Here is a 25281-nt window from a genome sequence, read left to right as displayed (position 1 = left end):
TTGAACCCGGGGCTTCGGAGGTGGTACGACTATACCCGTTTCACCCGTGGGAGGTGGGATGTGACTCACGTTGATGCCTTCATTGACACCCAACTTCTGGTCGGCCGTGGCTATGACTATTTTGTTGTTGTAACCCACCACTTTTTTTACTCTCAGTTGCATATCGCTCGGAGCCATGTACAATCCCACGTCGAAGACGTAGTCGACTTTCGACCGGGCGTATCCCAGCACGTCTTGGTAGCGTTGGATGGCACTCGGTAGATCAACTGGAGCATTGATAGCATCCTCGACATTAACAACGAACTGTTTCTGCGCGTTGTAAGCAGTCCCCTTACCGATGATGCTAGAACGCGTTTGCGTCTGCGCACCCAACAGCGCCCACACGTACGTTCGAATCGAGTCGTTCAAGCGTTCGGTTCCGGCACGAGTAAACCCTTTCGACCTGTCCAGCATGAACATTTTCCAATCGTCTGCGGGCCCCTGCTCGAACCTCCAGACTCGGTAATCCTTGCTGTTGTCGAAAGCCATGTAATGGTCATCCCACTCGTTTGTTGTGAGGTGATGATACGACTTGTAACCCCAATCTTTCACCACCTGTTTGCTGGCTTCCGCGATGTGCTTATTGTGAGCGATGGGGATACCAAACCCATGGTTCGAGCCCGGCAAACGCCAATCCATCTTCGGGTCTAGCTTGAATTCGTTGCAAACGCGTTCATAGGCCCGTCTGGTTGTTTGCTGCGTCCCATGCTTTGTCCTGTGGGATCGGATCGCTGATCTCTTTGAGGATACGCCTGACCTGGTAGTACACGTGGAACGTGAACACAGACTGACTCAGCAGTCCCCGCCGAGTGTCGGTTAATGTCAAACCACACCCCGTTGTAGCGCACCACATGGCGAAGTTGAGTTGATTCTGCCAGAACTGCATCGGGTTGTTGAACCAAGCGTGAACTATCTTAACGTTAGTCACCGAAAACCTATACCTGACAAATACATCTATAAACTGGGCGTCGAAATACAACCCAGCAGCGACCACGATCTTCATGTGCGGGAAATCTATATCCAGTTTAGGGTAAAACACTCCCGGAGGGTAAAACACTTCTGTGGAGGATTCTCCTGGCTTGTACATTTTAAAGTATTATATAATGGGTATATATACTCTAACATGTACGTAACACTTCCAGGAATAACGAGCTGTGAGTCCGTTCAGCTGATGCACGCGATCGATAACACGTCGGGCCAACTTGAAGTCGCACTCTGAGATATCACCTACCTACCGCGATGGACTAACATCAACGCCAACAACAACAAGCTGTTCGTCTGTGGCGCCCGCAACCAGATAACTGACGGCTACTGCAGCGTGTGCTCGCTAAGCGACGAGGTCTTCAAACCCTTGGGAGCCGAACTCAAGATGAACGACTCAAACGGAACAGTGGTGTTAATCAACAACTGAATAAACCCCTTGAGGCTCAGCCGACCATTGGCGAGGACACTCGGTATGCCACCTGACGAGATAAAACCAACAACTACCGTCACAGGCACGAAGTTACCCGACCTAGTACCGTACTGAGAGCTGTGCATTCATCTGGGTCAGCTGACAACATTCAAGGTGGCCACCCTTCCACGATACTGAGAGCTGTACCGGTGAAAACGGAGAAATACAACGACAGTAGAACCGAGTCGTTTTCACCGCGTCAGTATAAGAGGTTAACTCGGGGCAACATCCCCGACGACATGCAAGCGTGTGTATGTGTGGCTGTTTGTACTAGCCCAGACGTAAGCTGGTTTTATACTGCAAGCTCACTGAGAAACCATGCCGCAGTTAAGCATGAATACCCTGCAGTTAAGCATGAATACTGACACCGAGCCGACCAGTCCTTGATGTACCCATTAATGCCGAGCACCAGACAGGGACCATATTTTAATGTCTTTTGGTATGACCGGGGATCGAACCCGTGACTTTCCGCTCTCCTGGGGCGGACGCTCTAACCACTACACCACGGAGGCGGTCTTTCCCCACTTAGAATTGGAAACCACCTAACTCAATAAATCATGGGGCCTTCAAGCATTTAGCTTAATGTATGTGATATACGACAGAAACATTACTTGGGAGCAGAAAATAAGACCCAAGAATTTGGCCTCCTTGACATCTTTGATAGAGCTGCCATTTAAAAATAGTACTGGGCCTTTTATGCGGTTGATATTTACGGCATAAATGTACACAATTAATTTTTGTTTGAGAAAATGTGAAGCCGTTTTCGTGTGACCATTTGGGAATTGTATTGAGACATATGCCTCTCTATTGTATGCATATTTTTACCACGGTGAGTAATATTAAAATCATCCACAAAAGGGATCAGTCGACTGAATCACTTACAACCTTTGAAAGACTATTTATTTAATACTACATCACGTGACAGACAAACAGCGGAACACCCTGATCCTGCCAGTAATGATCAGACGGGGTTGAGTGAATCCAGTGCCTTCAGGCATTTATACTTTAAGTAATGTATGTACAGTAAGAAATAGACTTGAAATTGCCTGTCATTTAAAAACTCCTCGTTAATACAAAACCATGTAATTCGTTTGAAATAATATGCATGTTTCCTTGTAGTGTCGTATGCTTTTCCTGATCGAAAAAGATCGACACTGCATGTTGTTCATTAATTATGGCATTCCAAAGTACTAAATTATCTGCTTTTACGGAAACGACATTCAATATCAGTGAGTACATAATTGCATACAGTTCTGCGAATTCACTGCGTTAAGACCCAGAACTGTATTTAAACGACGCTCCTATCAATGTTGTCATGGAGGCCAAGTTTTTGGGTCTTATGTTCGACTCACATTTAACCTTTCTGCCACATGTAAAATACCTTAAAGCTAAATATCTGAAGGCACTCGACCTGGTAAAAGTCGTTTCAAAGTCGGGAGGGGACCAAGCAACCCTCCTACACTTGTACAGGTCACTCACCCTCTCGAAACTTGATTACTGCTCTATCATATATATTGTGGCTCTGTAACAGCAAGCTTAAAGTATAAGATTTTGTCCACCACCAAGGTCTGTACTACATCGTCCTCTCTTGGTTACCCAGTCATGTTGGAATTTCGGGTAACACAATGGCCGATTCAGCTGCTGAGGCAGCACTCGACCACTTCTTATTCCATGCTCTGATTTCAGATTAGATCCGTGATTAGATCTTACATCTGGGATCTAATGCAAAAGAACTGGGTCACCCAAGAAGGTATCAATAAATTACATCCAATAAAACCAACAATTGGTTGTACCTACTTGGGTTGCCAGGCCATTTGAAGAGGTCATTATGCGATGATGTCGCATTAGCCACAGCAGGTATGCTCGCAAATATTATTGAAAGGTGAAGATCCTCCGTGTTGCATCTCTTGTAATGAAAGAATGATTTTTCAATTACAAGGGATAAATATGTGAGTGTAAAAACTGTCAGGGATCTTTTTAATAATTTTGATTGTTTATTATCGAATTTTTTAAAGAAATATATTTGATTGACAAAGTTTTATTCATATGTTTTATAGATGTAGTTTTATCATTGGTGGTTTAAATTAGAAACTGAGATTATTAGCAGCTGTATCCTTAAAGGGGGTATTGCAAAAGAGTTGTCCTCCAGAGAGGATACGCAAGTCCCAAAATAATAAAAGAAAATTTATACCTACCACATTATTAAATTTGTGTTATTTTCATTCATGGCTAATTTTGTCTCCAGTCACTAGCATCTGAAGGGATGGTGTAAATCCATGGTCCCTAGTATTGTGACCTACCTTCAGTTGCTCATTTTTATCCCTCCCGACATGTAATGCGGGGGGATGTAGTCGACACCTTGCCTGTCTGTTCGTAATCATTTTGTTTCAGGAGCATAACTCAAAAAACGGTCAATATATTTCAACAAAAATTGGTAGATATATGAGGCAGATCCTAAAGTGGTGCCTTTTGCTATTTGCAGATTTTGGGCATTTTCATTTTTCCCAGTTTCCATGGAAACGGACTTTGTCTCAAAACCATGGGTTGGCTTCGTTTCCGGAGCAGAACTCGAAAACCTTTCAATATCTTTCAACGAGACTTGGCAGATATATTAAACAGATCTTGAAGTGGTGCCTTTTGTTATTCACAGGAGTTAGGCATTTATATTTATATGGAAACGATTTGGACTGAGTCTTAAAAAATCAAGTTTGACTTTAAATATGTCCTTTTCTGTTGACTCTTGTTATGTGTTGTTATTTATAAATGTATTCTTTTAAATGGTCTAATGTAGTTTCAACTTATACGGTACCTGTGATAATCTAGTGATTCTACTGTCCATCGATGACAGATTTCTTATTCTTCATATATTTGTTATTTATATTCAAATTCTCGTCACGATATGGCTGAAATATTGCCAATGTGTGACGTACAATTGTAACTCACTCACTCATTGCATTCTCTTTGGTATTGCTAAACTGTATACTTGATTATTCAACAAACCTGTGTGGCCGCTTCATAAGGTACGCCAAATGGTCTATGAACAGAGTCTAATGTTTGAATGCCTTCTGGTTTAAACCATAACATTATGCCTGTATTCTCTCAATCACCAGTTTCTCCTCCATTTCAGAAAAGCCAATATTGTTGACACCATGTTTCACATGCTGGAAAAATACTCCAATGACTTGGAAGAAATTGTTGCAGAGAGAACAACCCAGTTGGAAGAGGAGAAGAAAAAAACTGATCAACTTTTGTTCAGGATGTTACCTCCGTGAGTATCAAACTTCAGGCAGTGTTGACAACATTAACTACGAATCTTATCTTTGTATAACTAATTAGAATTGGAAGCATAACTGGTACGTCAATAGAAGTGAATGTAAGTTTTTTTTATCTTCCGCATTCCATCCGTCCGTGCACATTTGTCTTTACCGGAGCAGAACTTTAAAACCGTTCAATATTCCTTCACCAAACTTCTCACACAGACAGGCGATGATGAACTGGTCCCTTGGGGTAGTTTCTGATTACTAAATAATATATTTTTTTGCGTTTCCATGGCAACAAGTTTGACTGCGACTGAAATTGGTGGCAGTGCTCTTTTCCGGAGCAGAACTTTAAAACCGTTCAATATTCCTTCACCAAACGTGGCAGATAGATAGATCTGGTGATGAACTGGTGCTTTATGGTAGTTTCTGATTACTGAATAAAATATTTTTGCGTTTCCATGGCAACAAGTTTGACTGCGACTGAAATTGGTGGCAGTGCTCTTTTACGGAGCAGAACTTTAAAACCGTTCAATATTTCTTCACCAAACTTGGCACATAGGTTTGGATTGCAGAGAAAAACATATTTTGCGTTTCCATGGCAACAGGTTTGACTTCAACTGAAATTGGTGGTAGTACTCTTTTCCGGAACAGAACTTAATAACCTTTCTATACTCTCCTTCCACTTTGCAATGTAGTCACTTACTTGGTTGACACATATCATTGTATCCCAAATGTGTAGAACGATGCTCATGCTGTTGATCACTGGATTATCTTGTCCAGATTCTATTATTTACAGACTGCTGCCACACAGCTGGAATATTGCTGAGTGTGGCATAAAACTAAACTTACTCACTCACTCACTAGGGCATCGAAAACACACTCTGATCTTCCAGCCAGACGTTCCCAATTATTGTGTACTAATTTCAGTGAAAAGAGCATGTCATCGTTATTGTTCGAATGCAAGTATATATTTCAAGACACAATGTTTGCCGTCTGTATCAGTTATGTTTATGACCAGAAATTGTCAAATACGTGATTGGTGGGGATATATATATATATATTTCAATTAACCATCTTCTAACGCTCAATGCCTCCAATAATCTTGGCTTTACACTTTGTTTCAGAACTGTAGCAGAAAGCCTAAAATTAGGACGGCCAGTTGAAGCAGAGTCTTTTGAAGAAACAACTATCTATTTCAGTGACATTGTAGGTTTTACCACTATTTCCGCCATGAGCACACCTATGCAAGTCGTCGATCTACTTAATGATCTCTACACAATGTTTGATGCAACAATAGATAACTATGATGTTTATAAGGTAAGACTTTTGCCCACACAAGTTTGCATCTCAAACCTAAACGAATCTACTATTTATTACACACATATCTATTTCCCGCACGCCAATGACACTATAATCTTTAAAAAAAACACAATTTGATTGTTTCAAAATATACAGAGAGCAGTCGGGAAACTGTACTTGTATGAAACACAAGTGCATTGACAAAGTTCAGACCAATCACACAGGCATTTGTCATACAATATGAACCTGAAACGGAGATCGGATCTGATGCCTCTCTGCTAAGTTACAGTGAGCGAGTTTTAGTTGTATCAGCAATATTTCAGCAATATTGTGACTTAAACAAGCCCTCTACAATGTAGAGTACAACTGGAATATCACAGATACATATACGAACTAGCATGTAACTTTAAAATCAAACCACTTTTCAGGACAATGCAATATAAAAACGGGCTGGATATAACAAACAAAAGAAGGTAGATCCCCATACCAGAGACCACCGGGACATCCTCTGCTATTTGCAGCTTCCCTTCAGATGTTAGCCATTTAGACAAATTTAGCCATGAATTAATAAAACATAGTAGTATATGCCACTATTAAAACACTGTTGGATTTGAAAATACTTTAAATGACACAGGCTCATGTCCCTTCTTAATGGGACAAACATTTAACGGTACTTTTACCCTCGTCATGGGCACTGACGTGAACAATGAATATGCTACCTATATATCAATAATCATATACTTCCTAGACATAAAAGCGTCCTTTGTACATCAGCATTCATCAATTAACTCAATTTTCTTTAAACAAAGTAGTAATTAAGGGGAACTTCCGGTTGACGTGAATGGCGAGACGTGCTTGATCTCAGCTCTTCAGTTAAATCTTCCTTAATCAATACACATGACTTCAAATCGAAGGGGGAAAGGTAAAAAAAAGTCCGACAACGTCCAGCGAGGCGGTCTGAGTGAGTTTTTAACCGGGGAAAGTGTGGAACAAACAAACAAGGGCTCTTTGTCGCCGAATAGTGACTCAGATAGTCAGCCATCACACTCACAAAAAATGTCGGACACTGGAGAAATTAAGTGTTTCATCAACGAGGCGCTTAAACAACAAACTTCTGACATAATAGGCGGACTAAAGAACGATATTGCTGAGCTGCGAGAATCGTACGATAATCTTCGGGACAAGTTGAAGTCGGACATGGCCGAGATGAAGTGTCACTTTGAAAATAAGCTCCTGGAACAAGAACTGTACCATCGTAAGTGCAACTTACTTGTTTATGGTATCCCAGACACGCGTGACCCTCTGGAGGGCTGCACCGAATTGTTCGAAGATCTCGGTATAAGCAATCCTGGGTGCATTGACCTATTTAATATCCACAGACTACCCCGTCATAGTACTAACCCTAGAACTGTTAATATGCCCAAACCAATTATTGTAAAATTTGTCAAGATGTCTGACAGGCAGGACATATTAAATGCTACATTCGCCAAGGGAAAAGTATTGAGAGAAATAAAGGTCTCAAATCGCACTGACCTTCCCGTGGCACTGAAAAAATACAGAGGAAAACTAGCCGCAAAAGCTTATGAGCTCCGTCAAACTCGCAAGCTACAGACAAGGATTCTTGAGAGGGGAATTGACATCAGTCTGCAATACCGACAAAGTAGACAATTTGCCTGGAAAGATGTCGGACTGGACGATGAGCTGTGAATACACTGAATGACAATCTCTAAAGCGAATAGTATCTGCACATCCATACGTAACCAAGACATCTCAACTGAATGGGAAAATTTGGACACAACACCCACGCGTCAATGTTTACAAACCATACTATTTTTAGAGCTGTCATATGTATCCACGTGACCGTGTCTATTTCTGCGTCACTTGCGAACTTGAAAAAACAAAACAATCCCAGGTAAAAAGTCCTTTTCGTGATCTACTTTAAAAACACTTTAAAATTGGGTATGTTTATATGGTTTTGTCCTTTCAACTTTGTGTAAAAAGTTGTCATACACAGACACTTTAAGTTTGTATATTTGTCTATGATGAAAGCGAAAGATGCATCATGTTATGTTTGTTCAGTTTTCGTTCAGCAGGTGTCACATGTTTATTACTGAGGATAAGATGACCAGTTTGACTACCTCGATATCGCTATTCCCCTAGATGGTTAATGGGCGGATAAACTGTAAGTTTGGTAGATTTAATATGTATCAAACGATACATTTGTATATATTTTCTTGTTTCTATTTGATGTTTCGCTTCCACTTCAATGTTATTTGTTGGAAGTCATCTTAAAAGGTACAGGTACATTATTTTCCTCAGACCTCTTGGTCTGCTATTCACTATATTCATTATTTGTATACTTTGATGCCTCACCCTCCTGTCTATCCTATGGCTGAAAAGCTGAAGATATTATCCCTCAACTGCAGAGGTCTCAAAAATAATATGAAAAGAAAAAAAGTATTTAATTTCCTGAAAAGGAAAAAGGCTAATATTTATTGTTTACAAGATTTACACTTTACAGCTGAAGATATTCAACACATAAAACAACAATGGGGTTATAATGAATGCTACATAAGTCCCTTCACAAACAATTCCAGAGGAACATCTATCTTGTTCAACAATAATTTTGAATTCAAGGTTCTAAATACTATTATAGATGACAATGGAAGTTTTGTTGCTCTTTCTGTTAATATTGATGAATTTAAGTATACTATTATTAGTATCTAAGGACCTAATCATGATTGTCCAGACTTTTTTCAAAATATTATAGATGCTACTGAAAAGTTTGCAAATGAAAAAATAATAGTATGTGGAGACTGGAATCTAGTACAAGATCAATCAACAGACACATACAACTACAAACACATTAACAATCCCAAGGCTAGACAAAAGGTATTAGACCTAATGGAAGATTTGGATCTTAAAGACCCTTGGTGTGAACAAAAGTTTGGTGAAAGGAGAGATACATGGCGACAGCCAACCCCTTTGAAACAAGCTAGACTTTACTTCTTTTTAATCTCTCATCAAATGCTATCAGCCATTAGACACTGTGATATATCACCTAGTTTAGGATCTGATCACTCCCTCATAGAGTTATCACTCACACTTTCAAATATGCCTCGTGGTCGAGGTTTCTGGAAATTTAATAATTCCTTATTGCATGATAGAAAATATGTGGAAATTATTAAATCTACAATAAAATCTACACTTGATCAGTACAAAATCAATGATGAAAATAAGGACAATGATTTAACATATTCCATTGATGATCAATTACTATGGGAAACACTGCTATTAATGATTAGAGGGAAGACAATTTATTATGCCTCAACTCAAAAGAAAATTATGTTGCATACAGAAAACAAGATGGAATCAGAATTAGCCTCCCTGGAAATCAGACTAGATAAATCAGATACAGACATAACAAAAAGTGATATACTAAAAGAAATGAACAAAATCAGGACTAATTTAGATGACATTAATGAAAAGAAAATACAAGGGATGCTAGTCAGATCAAAGGCTAAATGGATAGAACAGGGCGAAAAACCAACAAAATACATTTTAAAGCTTGAAGCCAGAAATTTTTAAATAAATCCTTTGTAGAATTAGAAAAAGGTGATGGAACAGTCCTAAATGACCTTGACACTCTATCAAAAGAGGTAAAATCTTTTTATGAAAAATTATATACACAAGATGTAAGTCCTATAGATCTAGATGAACTTTTAAAAGATATTACCATACCAAAACTAAGTGATGAACAAACAACTAGTATGGAAGGTGAATTAACAAGAGGTGAAGTCTTGACAGCCTTAAAAAATATGAAAAATGATAAAAGCCCAGGTCCTGACGGTTTTACAACCGAATTTAAAAAAAAAAATTGGAATGATCTTGGCGAATTCTTGATTAAATCTCTGAATTTTGCTTTTCGAACTCTAAATTTATCTGTCTCCCAGAAACAGGGACTTATAACATGTATTCCTAAAGGAAATAAGACCAAAAGGTTTTTAAAGAACTGGCGACCCATTTCGCTTCTAAATATCTCATATAAAATTGCTGCTGCAGCCATTGCCAACAGAATTAAGCCTATTCTTCCAAGTATTATCAGTGAAGACCAAAAGGGCTTTATCATTGGAAGATACATAGGAGAAGTAACTAGACTAATTTATGACCTGATGGAACATACCGAAACATATCAAATCCCTGGACTACTCCTATTGATTGACTTTGAGAAAGCTTTTGACTCGGTTGACTTGAAATATATTCTCAATGTTCTCAATTTCTATCACTTTGGACCAGATTTGATTCAATGGGTAAACCTTTTCTATCATGATATTGAATCCAGTGTATTGGTTAATGGCTTTGCATCACCCTTCTTTAAAATAACCCGGGGCTGTCGTCAAGGGGATCCTCTATCGCCTTATATATTTTTGGTTTGTGTAGAAATTTTGGCCTTAATGATAAAAAATAATAGGTATATAAGAGGAATAAAAATTGATAATATTGAATATATTATGTCACAATTTGCTGATGATACGACGATGACACTGGATGGTTCTGAAAGATGTCTTTATGCTGCTTTAAATACATTACAATTCTTTGCAAGATTCTCTGGGCTAAAAATTAATATTGAAAAAACAAAGCTAATTTGGATAGGATCAAAAAAGAGATCAAGACTAAAATTATGCAAAGACTGGAATTTCGACTGGTCTCATACTGACTTTACACTTGTAGGTATTCATTTTGACATAGATTCAGAAAGTATGGTTGAAAAAACTTATTCCGATAAATTGTCTCAAATTACGAAAGAAATGAATTCCTGGTCAGCTCGAACACTCACTCCCTTTGGAAGAAACACAGTTTTGAAATCACTCCTGCTTCCAAAATTAAATCACTTATTTGCTTCACTCCCAAACCCTCCAGATCATGTCTTAGATAAGCTTCAAAAGCTATGTTTTAGATTTATTTGGAAAGGAAAACCAGACAAAGTTAAAAGGGACATTATTACATCTCTCCCCAAACATGGTGGATTAAAGGTACCAAAAATCAAAGAGACAATTGCGGCCCAAAAGCTTGGATGGGTAAGAAAACTATTACAAAAACCAAATAAGTGGGACTATCTTTTTCTTAGAAAGATTACATGTGAAATTTACCTATGGTCTGCAGACAGCAATTATATTAAAAATGTTGTTACTCCAACCTTAACCAATCAGTTTTGGAAGGATGTGTTACTTGCTTGGGCTTGGTTCACATCTAAGCAAAAAGATACTATTACAAGTGAATTTGAAATCCAGTCACAGTCTATCTGGTGTAATGATGACATATTGGTTGATAACAAACCTATTTTGTATAAATATTGGTACAACAAGGGAGTTATGTTTGTATCTGACATGTTGACAGCAGAAGGGAAATTTCTATCCTTTGATGACTTTATAGATCTATATAAACTCAGAACAAATTTCCTGACCTTTGAAGGGGTCAAACAAGCAATTATTACATACATGTTAAAGATAAACATTTCACATTCACAACTTTTAGCATTACACCGACATACCCTTTGAATTTGTCTAAACTAAAGTTCAGTGAAAAAGGCAGCAAATATTTCTATGAAAAACTCCTATGCTCTAAATTAAAAACAGAACACTATAATAAAAACTTGGATAGCTTGAATCTAAATCTCCTACCAAAGGACTGGGAAATATTTAATATTATCCCATGGAAGTGCACCTATAGTATTGATCTAAGATGGTTACAATACATTCTACCTATAAAACAGCTTTTGTTTAAGATCAAGTATATAGACTCTCCCACTTGCAGTTTCTGTAAATATAACATTGAATCAATTACCCATCTATTTTGGGACTGTGAAATTGTGCAAGATATCTGGAAAAACCTCCAGTCATGGCTTTTAACTGACTTGAATATTCCATTATATTTCACAAAACAGAATGTTTAACTTGGAATTAGAGGAAAAAATAATAATCCAATTAATGCCATAATACTTGTTGTAAAGCAAGTTATCTTTAGACACAGCAGAAATTCAACTGTACCCTTTATCAGTCATGTGAAAAGGGAGATAATTAAGTATTATGACATTACAAGATATGTTTATTCCTCCTCTTGTGGTGTTGACAAATTTTTCTCCTTATGGTCATCTCTACATACACTCTTCCAGCACTATAAGGAGAGGGATGAATAATTTTGTCTGTCATCCTTATTTCATGTAGACACAAATTGAATGCATATCCACCTGTACATTCATACATATCTACATACATACACACATATACGTACCCGTACATACATACATACACATACGTACTTACATATGCACACACATACATACATGCATGCATGCATGCATGCATACATACATACATACATACATACATACATACATACATACATACATACATACATACATACATACATACATACATACATACATACATACATACATACATACATACATACATACATACATACATACATACATACATACATACATACATACCCATACCCATACATATGGCATCATGGTATCTGATGCCATTTGAGACTTTTTTATAGAAATATCATTGATTGCTTTGTAATCTTGTATATCAGCACAATTGTACCTATCAATGTCATATGTCGACCACATGTACTGTACCTTTAAACAAGTAAAAAAATGGTAAAAAAATAAAAATAAAAAGTAGTAATTAAGTAAAAACATATTCTATAAAAAAAAGATCCTACATAGATGATTCGAAGTATTTATCCTTTGTGATGGTAATATCAATACAGTTAAGCAAGACAGGCTTGACTGTGATTCTTTCATTATAAGGGATACAAAGTGGATGATCCTCTCCTTTTAAAAAATACCCATACTGTGTGTCATTTATCAATGCCTACTTCAGTGTCCCACTTCTTTTGCATTAGATCACGGATGCACGGATGACAGTTCCAAAAACAGTTTTACAATCTCTGTAAGGCATCAGAAGTGGTATCACAGATTAGCTGAGTGCTGTTTTTGCTGCAGCCTCAGCCATCGTGTTACCAGTGATTCCAACATGGCTTGGCAAGCTCACTATGCAATTCAATAATTTCTGTTAAAGGTGGATGTGTACATGACATTGTATAAGTATTATTGGTTATGTTTATACTGTACATCCAAACATCTGCAAAATGGAGGAAAAACTAATTGAAATCTCTACACTAAACGTGAAGAGAACCATCGAGAGACGTGTATCAGAATCTGTCTGAGAATAATTCAGATACTGATCTTAGTCATTAAATCAGTCCACTAGTCCATCACTCCCAGCTTGATGTGGGGTTGTTCTTGTCCTATCAATTCCTAATATACCTGGGTGAAATCAGAAAGGAACCAATGTCTGCGTTTTACTCTTCAGTCGATTTTTGTGTTGTAGTCTTGTATAATAAGGATATCCTTGGCAGTGATGTGTAAGGAACTGCTGCTGGATTCATAGTGGCAACTGCCAGTGTGATTTGTCAAGGACAAGACAAAAACCAGTACCAATGACCTTTTGTAGCCTTTAGAACCATTTGTTGATATTCTACACACAACATACATGATGTAGTGGAGCTAGCAATATTACGTTCTTTAAAGGTATTTGTATGGAGCTTTGAAATCCAGCTCAAAAGAGGAATGTCTTCACGATTTCGAGTCGATCCAAAAGTTAATAGTACTGATGCATGGTATTACAATATTGGCATTATATCTTTCATTATTTGAAATGTCCTTGATACTAAATTATTCAATATAAATCCTCATAGAGGGGATTGAAGACACAGTTAGATGCAGAGTTAGATTCGTTAGAATATAGTTTTGTAATATATTGTAAAGATAACTTTATAGTGCGTTGTGTAAGAGATGGGTCGTCTGCTTCGACGTAGAGACTGTCAATAGGTGAAGTTCTAATAGTATCCAAGACAAACTTGTTGATGGACAGAATCTAAGAGTTTTAGATGGAGCCGTAATAGAGTTTCGAACAGATGAGTGATCTGTATAAGTGTAGGAGGGTAGTTTGGGCCCTTCCCCACTTAGAACTGGAAACAAGTCAAGTGCCATCAGACATTTATTGTCCCCCGCCGCAACGCGGAACGGGGAACTGTGTATTCAGCAGCGTCCGTACGTCAATCCGTACGTCCCGATTCTTGTTAACGCGATATATCATGAACTGTTGTACCCACTGTCTTCAAATTTAGTGACAGCGTCGATTGGGGAATTATACAGACACCAGTCGATTTTGGTGACATTGACGTTATTGTCAAGGTCACAACGGCACTTTGACCACTTTTCAAACTCTTGTTAACGCGATATCTCATGCACTGTTGTACCAAATGTCTTCAAATTTGACCTTATCTTCAAGGTCAACACGACAGTTTGACCACTTTTCAAACTTATGTAAACGCGATATCTCATAAAACATTGCACCCAATGTCTTCAATTATGTCGACAGCCTACTTTGGGTGATGATGCAGACACCAGTCATTTCAGGCGTCTTGTATGTGACCCAAAATAAAAAGTAGTAAATATGTTATAGATATTTCATTTTTATCTAGAGGCGGGGGACATTGGCATATTAGTTGCAAACTATTTTTTTAAAAATAGTTCTGGGTCTTTATGAGGTTTGTATTTACGGCAGAAATGTATACAATTAATTTCTTATTTAGAAAATTTAAAGCCGTTTTCAAGACACCATTTAATTATTTTATTAAAACACAAAAAGTGATCCATCGATTGAATCATTTAAAACCTTTGATAAACTGTTGATCTTAATACTGAATAATGTTACAGACAAAACACTGCCTTGTGGGACACCCTGTACTTGATTGTAATGGTCAGACATGGTTGAACCCACTCGAACTTGAAATTTATCTGTTAAAATTCTGATATGAAAAAAGGTAAACGACCCCTCAAACCAAAGTCATGTAAATCCTTTAAAATGCCATGCTTCCAGGTGGTATCGTATGCATAATGTTTATTTACTATAGCATTTTTAACAAAGGATTCGAATCATACCAAAGGAGCAATGGTACTTCAATGTTCCTGAAACCACACTGAATATTTGTTACTGGTTTCAAGATACAAATTTAATCTATTATGTAAGTAGTAGATATAATGATAGTCCGGGACCAAGTCCAACAAAAAGCCTCTGCAAAGCCTTATTTCCCAAATAAGGCTTTGGTCGGACCCTTAGCTCTTGCTACAATTGCATCTACTACTTTTGAGCCCACGTTAATTTCCCACCCTAAGGGAGAAATAGAAATGTTTTGCGCTTCCTCCCAAGGGGAATTGTGTCTCTCACCGAGAGAACCTCACATCACACAAAGTTGTGACGGCGGGATACACCCACATGTACAGCTTGCGCAGACTATACATAATGGGTCGCACCACTCAACCGACTGAGCTACCGCGGACTTAGCTGAAGTAGGTCAGTTTAACGGGTAGATCACGCGCACCCACACATCACGTGCCACTATGCCGTGTTGACAGGAGGTAACATTGTGCCGTACGGTACGATCAATAATTCCTGTCTAACGAGTCCTCTGCCTGGGCCATCCCTCAAGTAGTACAAGGTAGGCTCGTCTGCTTTCATGTCAACTTTATCTATGTTGTAAGTTTTGATTGACCATATAGGATCGGTGGCTCGCTTACGGCTATCACCCTCGTGTTCCCCTGGTTGGTAAAGATACCTAACTAGGGCCCTATCTGGTATCTGTTTCTCTTTTCCACGCAATGGAGCAGCCGACTCTGCAACTATTGATTTTAGTTTGATAGCGTCTGCCGGTGTCTTATCAGTGAGCCCGGTGACTTCATGGTTGATTGCCGACACCACCTTAGGGAGCCGTGATACCCATTCAGTCGATCGTTTTCCCCGGGGTGGCCATCTCCCTAGCATACTGATGTCCGAATAAGCGCTCAGCCAAAGTCCTATTGAATCTCTCAACTATGGCTTGGCTGCGATGGGCTCCGGCCGTGCCACGCCTGACCTTTGTATCGTGTTTGGCTAGCAGCTGTGACACGGCACCCATGAACTCCCGCCCTGGGTCAACTTGCAGCTCTGTTGGCCACGTCAGCGGACTGCGTTTGTATATGCGTTCGAATCCTCTGGCTACCTGGGCAGAATCTTTCGTGGTCAAGGGCTTGGCTTCCTTGTAGCGACTGGCTACGTCCACTACGGTTAAGGCATACTTGTACCTCTTATCGTGGGGTAGGAACAGTAGGTCTGCCTGGTGAACGTTATTAGGTATGTTAATTCCAAACTTCCTTCTAGGCACGTAGCGTGGTGGCGGCAAATAGATCTGCCACAGGGCTTGTTTTTCAAGCCACGCTTTGGCTTCCTCCGGGGGTACTCGCGCCATTTTAGCCAGCTTATCTACAGCGCTAGCTCCTTTCCAGTACCCACGCGGGCTATAGTAAATAGCCTCAAACTTTCTCTGGTTCCGTGACATGTCGTCCCGACAGGGTATTTATATATACCTATGTTCTTGGTTCAATTTTCTCATGCCCGTACGCGTACGTGTTTATCCCATCAATAGCTATCCAACGTTTAGTGTCCATAGGCGACAGGGACGTCTTGTTTATTGTCAGTCCGTATATCCTATGGCCATCACTTCTAAGTGTGTTCATTTTATGTCTAAAGGTACGGGTCTTGAACAGGGCTTCCTTGAATCTGGCGTGTTTGATGTGTTGTTTCACCACGTACTTCTTAACACCCTTAGCCTTCCGGATCTCACTATTGTCGGCCTTCAGGATGGAGTACATCTTAGGTCTCAAACCTATGTACTCGGCTATGGGCGTGCCAGCACACTCGTCCTTCATCTTACCTAGGACCTTTTTATTTACCGTGCTGTGTATGGCATGGTCCTTGGGGTAGTCGCTGGTGTCATACAAATCGAGGTGTTTTTTCATGTCCTCGTACACGTCCTCGGTTCGAATCTCCATCAGCAGGGAATCCGTGTCAATGTACAGAACTTAACACCTGCCGTCGTACTGTTTCTTAAACTCGTTGTAGTAAAAGTCGTACATCAGGTGTTTGGATAAATCGAGGATGCTCATCCCCACGTAAACAGGCCGGTTGAATTTTATGTGGCTTTTCTTCATGTGTAGGGCAACTAGGTCATCGGTGAATATTTTGCTACGGTTGAATGCCGGACTGGCTATCAGTCTCCTGAGCTTGTCTTCCTCATTCGACCGAACCAGCTTCACGGTCACGCGTTTCCTCAGGTTCTCCATAGTCTTACCAAACACCGAGTTGTTCATGAGCTTGTAGAGGTTTTTCTCAAAGTCACTGGTGGCAAGCTTTCGGAGGTCTGTGTTCATTCTGATGTAGGGTTCCATCCATGGGCTCTGGTCGAACATGAGCACCCTGTGTATTTTGGTCAGCCTCATACCCAACGACAGGTACAGCTGTAGGTTGCGATAGTGAACTATGTACTTGGTCTTATTCATTAAGTTGGGCACGAGTTTTTCAACGTCTGCCACCCGCCCACCTAATAAGTTATGTTGGTACTCAGACATCCAGTCTAGGTTAACCCTCATACGTTCGGGGGGCTAGGGGGTAGCTGTTGTGTGATGTGTGTAATGCTTTGGGGTATTCCAAGTCAACCTCGAGGATATAACCTTTGTTCGAATCTGGTGCGATGCTCATAACATCGACCTCGTGTGACGCCCATTCGAATCCACCTGTGGGTAGATACTGGCTCATAGCCCAGCCGTACAGGTTGTTGGCGTCGAGGTAGAGAATGTGATTGGTTGGCTTGCTTGGGTCGTAGCCCTTCACGTATTGATTATTTGCTTTCGCGTATCGTTTGGTTGCCATGGAGATCCCACCTCGCAAGCCTTTCTCAATGAATAGGTGCATGTAATAATCTGTAAGCAATTCCAACTTAACTCCGGTCTTTTTAAGCAAAGCATCCCACGACAGACCTGGGCTGGTGTAATACCATGCGGGGGTCGAGTTTATACTGCTTGAAACACGTCCGCCTAAACGTCTCAAACACGTCGGCTAACAGCAGTACATCTGTCCTCAAGTACAGGTCGTGATAGTCACCCAGATTCTCACAACCCAGTTTATTCCATACGTTAATAGCGTGTGAGTAATCGTCTTGGGATATTGCCGAGTCGGTCAAATTGCTGTAAAATTCTCTGATGGGGGGTAGTCTGGTCTCGGCGAACTTGGCCCAGCCATCCATGTACTCATAGGGGTACACACCCTTCCTCATCAACAGGGGTCTAGTCTCGGCGTCTGTGTATCGATCGGTAATAGGGAAGGTATCATTGGCCTTGACCAGACTGTCGAGTGACGACAGTAAGAATTGAACTGAATCTATGAACCTAAGGCCGTTTAAGCTGAAGGAGATGTATCTCTCCATGTTGTTGGGGATGCACGTTATATTACCATCGATTTTCGCGATGGCCTGCATGATCAAATGAGAGTCATACCCTCTCAAGTTGTGAAAGACCACGGGGATGTTTATTGTCTTAGGGTTGATTCTAAGCTTGAGGTTACACGCGCTGTGAGCGGCGCCTCTATACTTACCGGTTACGTGACAGTGATCTCTCACCGAATCACCGTTAAGTGGTGAGTCACACACGTGACAATTAGTGCTACAGGCGTGAGCTAGTCGGTCGGCTCGGGTCATACGCATAGGGGCGATTGTATACAGTGTATTCCTAATAATTTTTTCTTCCTCCTGCAAACACTTTAGAAACCTTTCAGCCGCGTCGGGACCCCTGTACACTACCGGAGCTTTCGTTTCCCCGTCACAACGGACTACAATGTATCCAAACCCACAGGCTTCATGCTCCTGTGTTTTGTGTGTGAAGCTCTCACCTGTGGGTAGAGCATTGGGAGTATCAACAGGTTTGACCAAGGCTTCAAAGTCGGCGTATATGATATAAGGCACAGACATTTGGTTCTTGTGGTTGTCGAATTTTAGGATATTGTCACCTTCCTTAGGCATGTCGACTCGTATGGCCGTCTGCCCCACACCTTGGCAATCCTCCCGGTGGGATTCTAATAAATCAGCTCGGCTGAAACCGTGCAGGCATCGCACACAAAAGTGTTTTTTCCCAACGTGTTTCGACTGGTCGTGCAACAACCGACTGAGATGTTTTATCCACGTGTAGTGATACTTTTCACCTCGTTGGATCATGAATATATTGATAACTTGGACCCCCAACACTGGGCTGACCCTGTGTACTATTGTTGTGTTGCCTTCGTGTCCAAAGACATTTATAGCTAGATTATTCTGTTTTTCTATTTTAGTGATCTGGGATATGGGGGTGGGTTCATCTATACCATCCCAGTTGAGCCCATCGTCTTGGGGATAGCTAGAAAGCCTGTCTGAATGAGTGTCAGCTGGAAACAAGGCTGACCTGATAGCTACCCTCAAGCAATCGTCTCCTCTATTCTTAACGTTTACCATGGCCTGTTTTTTCCTATAGTAGCGGGGCAAGTCTAGGTATGACCCACCTCTGAACGGCACGTAGTTAGCTATGTCTAGATAGACATTATCGATTTTATCTACAGCCCACCCGGACCCCAAGTGTGTGTAGCGTTCTAGGTATTCTCGTATCTGCTGAAAACTGGTATCGATTGATGCGTCTATGGTCTCTATATGGGTCACGACCTCTTGCCTACCTCTGAAGTAAGGCTGAACGTACTCAGTGACCCCAGTGGGGGTTCCCCCCACGCCCGGTTGCTTATCGAGCGACATTTTAACTGTGATCTGAAATTTGATACTTCCAAGATCGTTTAGTTCCTGATTGACCTTATCAGCTATCAGAGGCTTGATATCTGTGATGTCTATATTCCTATCAACATGCATGCGCCAGCCTCTCAAATAGTTACCTACAGCGCGCTCAATGCGCACGAATTGTAGGTCAATAGCTCTATTCTGCCGTAACAGTTCTACAAGCTGTGGTTTCCTCATACGGGAATACCCACCTAAACCCAAATCGCGAACCTCGGCTTTTAATTGTTTTACAGTTGGAGGTTTTGCTACGGGGGCATGTGATAACAATGCGACTAACCCGGCTCTCCCCCAGGTTTGAATAACCCGTGAGCCCAAGCTGTTTTGCTTGAGCTTTTAATTGTTTTACCGTGGGAGGGGCTTCTAAACCTAGTAATCTCAACAAGGCTGGCTTCCGCATTCGAGAATACCCAATCACACCACGGCGTCTGGCGATTTGTTTGAGCTCGCGTATAGTAGTCATAGTTGTGTACACACCTAAGAATATCAATCTCTAATTGGGCCACCGTAAAGGTAAAATATCTAGATACACCTTATCGATTATTCCCTCGACCCACCCGGAACATGCGCAACATAGTAGGGTGTTTTGTATTACTTGCAACGACTCATCAACAAGTATATCTATCTCCCCATGCACATCTACTCGCCCCCCCATCAAAGTAATTCCAAGTGTGCCCAGCCCATGGCACATCAAACCCTACTTTCACTATGATTGTAAACGAGCACCCCTTATATAGTTCACTAATAATCATGGGTTTGAGGACACTAATATCTATACTTTCCCCCACATCCATCTGCCAGCTTTTCAGGCAACCTTCCCTGGGCTCAATTTCCACAAACATAGTTATACCTAGGTGTGCACAGTGTCTAATTGGGTCACTACACTGCTATCCTGAGGAGGCGCCTACGTTCTTTTATGTAGGCCTTTGTATTCTCGTAGATGAGATGATGTCTGACTACGTTCGCCCCGTGAGCTTTACATAGGCAGTAGTGCCCTTTAACCCCTATACCACACACAGAACACGAGTAGTTAGGGCTTCCCATGTGGAAACAACAGTACCCCTCAGTCCTACATTTCTTACCACAGGGTTCTTTCTTTCCCATAAGTATGTATTCGCATCGGTATGGAGCAGGTCTCATGTTTAGCATACTTATATGAGTACTTAGTCTAATTGTTTTGCAACCAACGCAGTCGCTGCTATACCCAGCGCTATGAAGACCAGTTCACGGTCCATTTGCCCCTTGGATGGTGTGTAGTACTGAGCGAGTGTGGGTTTATTGAGTGGTTCCAATCGTTTACCAGTTAATAGGTAGTATTCTCTTGCTGCGTCGTCGACATCGTGGAATGTTTGAACGGCATGGTTTTCACGCCTGAGTTGTTCGTTAATGTAATCGATCCTCTGGAGGCGTTTTTTAGCGTACTTTTGTGCTGCCTGTAATTTCTCAATAGCGAGATTATGGCGCTTTCTTTCTTCCTGTATTTCAGCCGCGTGTGACTCTCGTAGTATCGAGAAGAGGAAATTACTCCCGGAAAATGCCAGGGCATTTACTAACGCACCACCGACCATCATAGCTATCGTGGCCATTCTATATTTATTTCATAATATTTTCAGGTATTATCCCTTGTTTTACTAGGATGTCTTTTGTAGCCATCGCCATACCAAGGTTCATTATGAGCATACCCATATCCTGCAGGTTGAAATCTAGCTTGATAGTCGGTTGTTTAAGCACTATTTTGGTCAACCGAGCTTACCCTACGGCTAGACTGGCGACCACTGTGGCGTGGTATGCGTCGTTGACGAACGTTTTCCCCTCAGACATTATGTATATGATATAAAAATATATATTTTATTGCATGATATGTGGGTTGACCTCTAATTGCGGGGGTTTCTCCCTTGGTCGTGTATATAACCATGAGATAGCCACGGCAGCAGTTGCGCATACAACCAACAAGAGTCGAGACGGGTGGGTCACCGTGATAATTTTATGTTGGTTACACCACCGTTTTTTACCGGCAGCTACTCTCTTAGGATTCTTCTGCCTGGTTACTGTGGGTGGGGTCTCCTCCCTGGGGGTTTGGGTCTCCCCCAACGTGGGGGTCTCCACCAGTTGTGGGGTCTCCTCTGAAGGGGTCTCCTGTGCAGCATCCATCCTTTATACTATTATTATTATTTTTCCTCTCAAATTGGCAATGCTTTGCCGTGATAATCGCCGCCGTCACCGGGGCTAACAACATACCGTATTTGTGGTACAGCTTGCAGCTAATAGAGCTCAAGGCGTGTTCGATAAAAGGGTCTTTCTCAAGGTCTTCCCACAGGTAAAGTCGACGCTCCGGGGGGATGGGAAGGAAGTATGACGCAATACTAGTGTATATCTGGGTCATAACCGATCCTATTGTTTTTGTCATTTCTACCCCGAGCCGGGACTCGTATCTAGCGTACAGCTTATCGATTTCTTCGGCTGACATTTTGTGAATTTTATCTGGAGTGTACTCCCCAAAGTAATGTTTGGCTTTGCCACCAACAGCCAACGCCACCAGTTTCTCTCGCTTATCATCATCCACCTGTGGTGATTGGTGTACCAACAGTTGCTCTAGCAATTCCTCACACTCCATCTTATAATGTTACAAGTAAGTTTTAGTTTTAACAATATAATACCCTATGCAGGCAAAACACAGAGAAATGAAGGTTAACTTGCACACGACGAACACTTCAAATACCATAGCTATAACTAAATGCTAAGCATTTGCTTAGCTTTACTTAGCTTTGCTAAGCATTTACTTAGCATTGCTTAGCTAAAACACCCTATAAGCCACGGGTTGGTCGGTCTTGAGCACGGGCTTAGCGTGTTTAGTTTCAGCGAGCTGTTTCTTCACACGTTCCCGTTCTAATTTACTCATCACATCGTTCTCTCTCAAACACTCCTCGAACGAATCCCTGTCCTTGCAGTGAAATAAGGCCACCCATCGCGTCTGCTCCCTTAGGTCTTTCAACACCGAGTTGAACTTCTGCGTCAGTACCCAGACGCTGTGATTTGCGTGTCGGCCAGAGAAGGCCAGGTATGATAGCATGTCTCTCTTTTTTGTTATCTCACGATTAGCGCTGCAGTCGTCCAGTATGAACAGTGTCGACTCCCCTTTAAATTTCATATGGTAAGCTTTCAACCAGTCCTGCAGACGTGTTCCCGGGTCGACTCTGTGTACGTCCGGGTCCGTCATCACCCAAGGTCTTTCCGTATACGTTTTATTCATGCTCAGAGTAGGGCACATGATAACGATGTGGTCGAACACATCCCTGTAGTACCCCTCCAACATATCCAACATGAAAACGGTCTTCCCACAGCCAGTCTGCCCGCACACTATGGCGCAGTGTGGGTCGCGGGGCAAATCAGCAGGCCACTGCCTGCACCCATTAGATGGCTTGCCTCCATCAGTAGATGGCTTGCACGAATCTCCCATTGTCTATATTAAGTTGCACGTCCATAATAAGGTACAGATATTATTTCAGCTTGCCCGCGGGTTGAGCCTTCTTGGTAATCTGGATAGTTATCCCCTCGCTGCCGTTGTCTATGCGGCGACCGCTACCATGCAGTTTATCGTCATCCGTGGATCGCATGTCCAGCCACAGCGGGTACTTGGTGGTCAGGTATTCACCGATCTGCACGGAGGATAGGTCCAGGTCTTTGGTTATGTATGGGTGTTGTTTGATGGCCGGTAGCTTTTTTATCTCATCCCACTGCTGGTATGCCCTCATACCATGACTGAACAGCTTGTTGGGCACGCCCTCGATGGTCACTTCCACCTTTTCAATCTCGGGGTTGAAAAACTTCTCGCTGTCCCTCCGGAACGGCTCGTAATCCTCCACGGGGACGACCAGGATACCTTTCATCGATCGCGCCGGCACGTTCAGGTTGATATTCCACACAGTGTCGCTCTTATCCCGCACGATAGATCTATGTCTCAGTATGCGATCGTACAGGATGGCCACATTCCCCGAGTACTGGCTTCGAACCTGCCTGGCCAGCTCCGGGTTAGTGACCATGTCGAACTCCAGAGAGATGTTGTCGATGGTGTAACTGGCCTCATCACCGTTCGGTGTACGCACTACTTTGCTGTAGTCGTTAAACGTTAGCTCCTATTCAAGCCTATCACCCAGCGCGGCCTGGTAAAACGGCGCGTGTTCCGTGAGCAACTCGAAGTCAAGCGGCACGCAGAACCTGTTCCCGTACGCTTGAGCGATGGCCTTTTCACCATCCGTGATCTTGTCTAACTGGTCTTGCGTGAAGCCGTATCCAATGCGCAACCGGGTCGATTTGCTGATGCCCAGGTACACGTCATTGACGCGTTCTCCCTCGCTTTTCCAGAGGTCCCCGTAGCAGTGAAAGACGTCGCTGTCGTCGATACTCAGCACCTCGTTACCGGTGATCTTGATGGTGGTTTTCTTGATGATGGCTCGACCTACGTTCCGCACTAGCTCGCGTTTGTCGTTGGTGGAGGTCAACGTGAGGTTGAACGCCAATCGAACAGTGCCTGGTACAATGAGGTCATTCACGCCAAGGTTTGGAAATCTAACCAGCAGCGTTTGATTCTGGTCTATCTTGCTGGGATTGTTGGTGATGGTCACCGACTGGCACACGGCTTTGATGCCTAGTGGCTCTCTTGCAATGGCACGCTGCAATTGAGGGCTCGCCCGGAGATCGATCTCATGAATAAGCGCACGAGAGAACCGCTTGCCTTATCAACACTCGGTAGTCGTCATGGGGGTGACTTGATCCGCGATGAACTAGGTTTCATAGATTACGGTGGCGCACGGCCTAAGATTCCCCTTCAAGATCTGCAAGACATCAGGGGCGCCACATCGGATCAAGACATGACTGATAACATTGAAAAGCTGTTGGCCACCTACCATGACAACCCCTTACCCGGGTTCGAATTTACCGCTCGGGAACTGCGGGGGTTGGACATGGCCATGCAAACCATTCGCGGACATCTCGTGAACAACACGGCCAAACTGGACGCGATAGACGACCATATCGCCCATGAAAAGGTCAAACTCGGTGAAACGGAGGACGAGTCTCTGAAAGCCACCATCGAGGAACGAATACGTAATTTGGAAGAGGAAAGGAAAACCCGGCTGGAAACGGCATCCTCCTTCCGAGACCAGCTTCGATCCCAGGTCAGCCGTGTGCGGGAAACCGTTGATCGAGTCCTCTACCAAGACACCACGCTAGCTGACAGGATTCGGATCCTGTTCGGGGGCAAAGGGATCACCATCGCCAGCATTCTGACTACATTGGGCTTCATCATATCAACGCTGGTGGTGTCATTGACGCCTGCCGGCGGCGGTGGTGGGGGTACGCCAACACCAACACCACCAAGTGGTGGGGGAGTCAAAGACTGGATAAAAAACTTCGGGGAGGCCCTGGCTAAACTGGCTGGTAAGGGCCGCCAGAAGCCCTGCCCGGCATCCT

The 25281-nt window shown here is 42.1% G+C and overlaps 1 protein-coding gene across 1 annotated transcript in view; it reads left to right on the top strand.

Annotated features, from left to right (window-relative positions):
• Window positions 1-25281, top strand: part of LOC124283991 (retinal guanylyl cyclase 2-like) — a 388141-nt gene that overhangs the window by 277143 nt on the left and 85717 nt on the right. Inside the window, exons 12-13 of the mRNA XM_046720035.1 lie at window positions 4620-4760; window positions 5877-6069. Of these exons, the coding sequence (XP_046575991.1) occupies window positions 4620-4760; window positions 5877-6069 (334 nt within the window). The remainder of the gene's footprint in view (window positions 1-4619; window positions 4761-5876; window positions 6070-25281) is intronic.

The sequence above is a fragment of the Haliotis rubra genome, unplaced genomic scaffold, assembly GCF_003918875.1.
Source record: "Haliotis rubra isolate DU_JTF1 unplaced genomic scaffold, ASM391887v1 Scf327, whole genome shotgun sequence".
Classification (NCBI taxonomy): Eukaryota; Metazoa; Mollusca; class Gastropoda; order Lepetellida; family Haliotidae; genus Haliotis; species Haliotis rubra.
The sequence above is the reverse complement of the archived record's forward strand: the minus strand, read 5'-3'. Positions and strand labels throughout refer to the sequence as shown.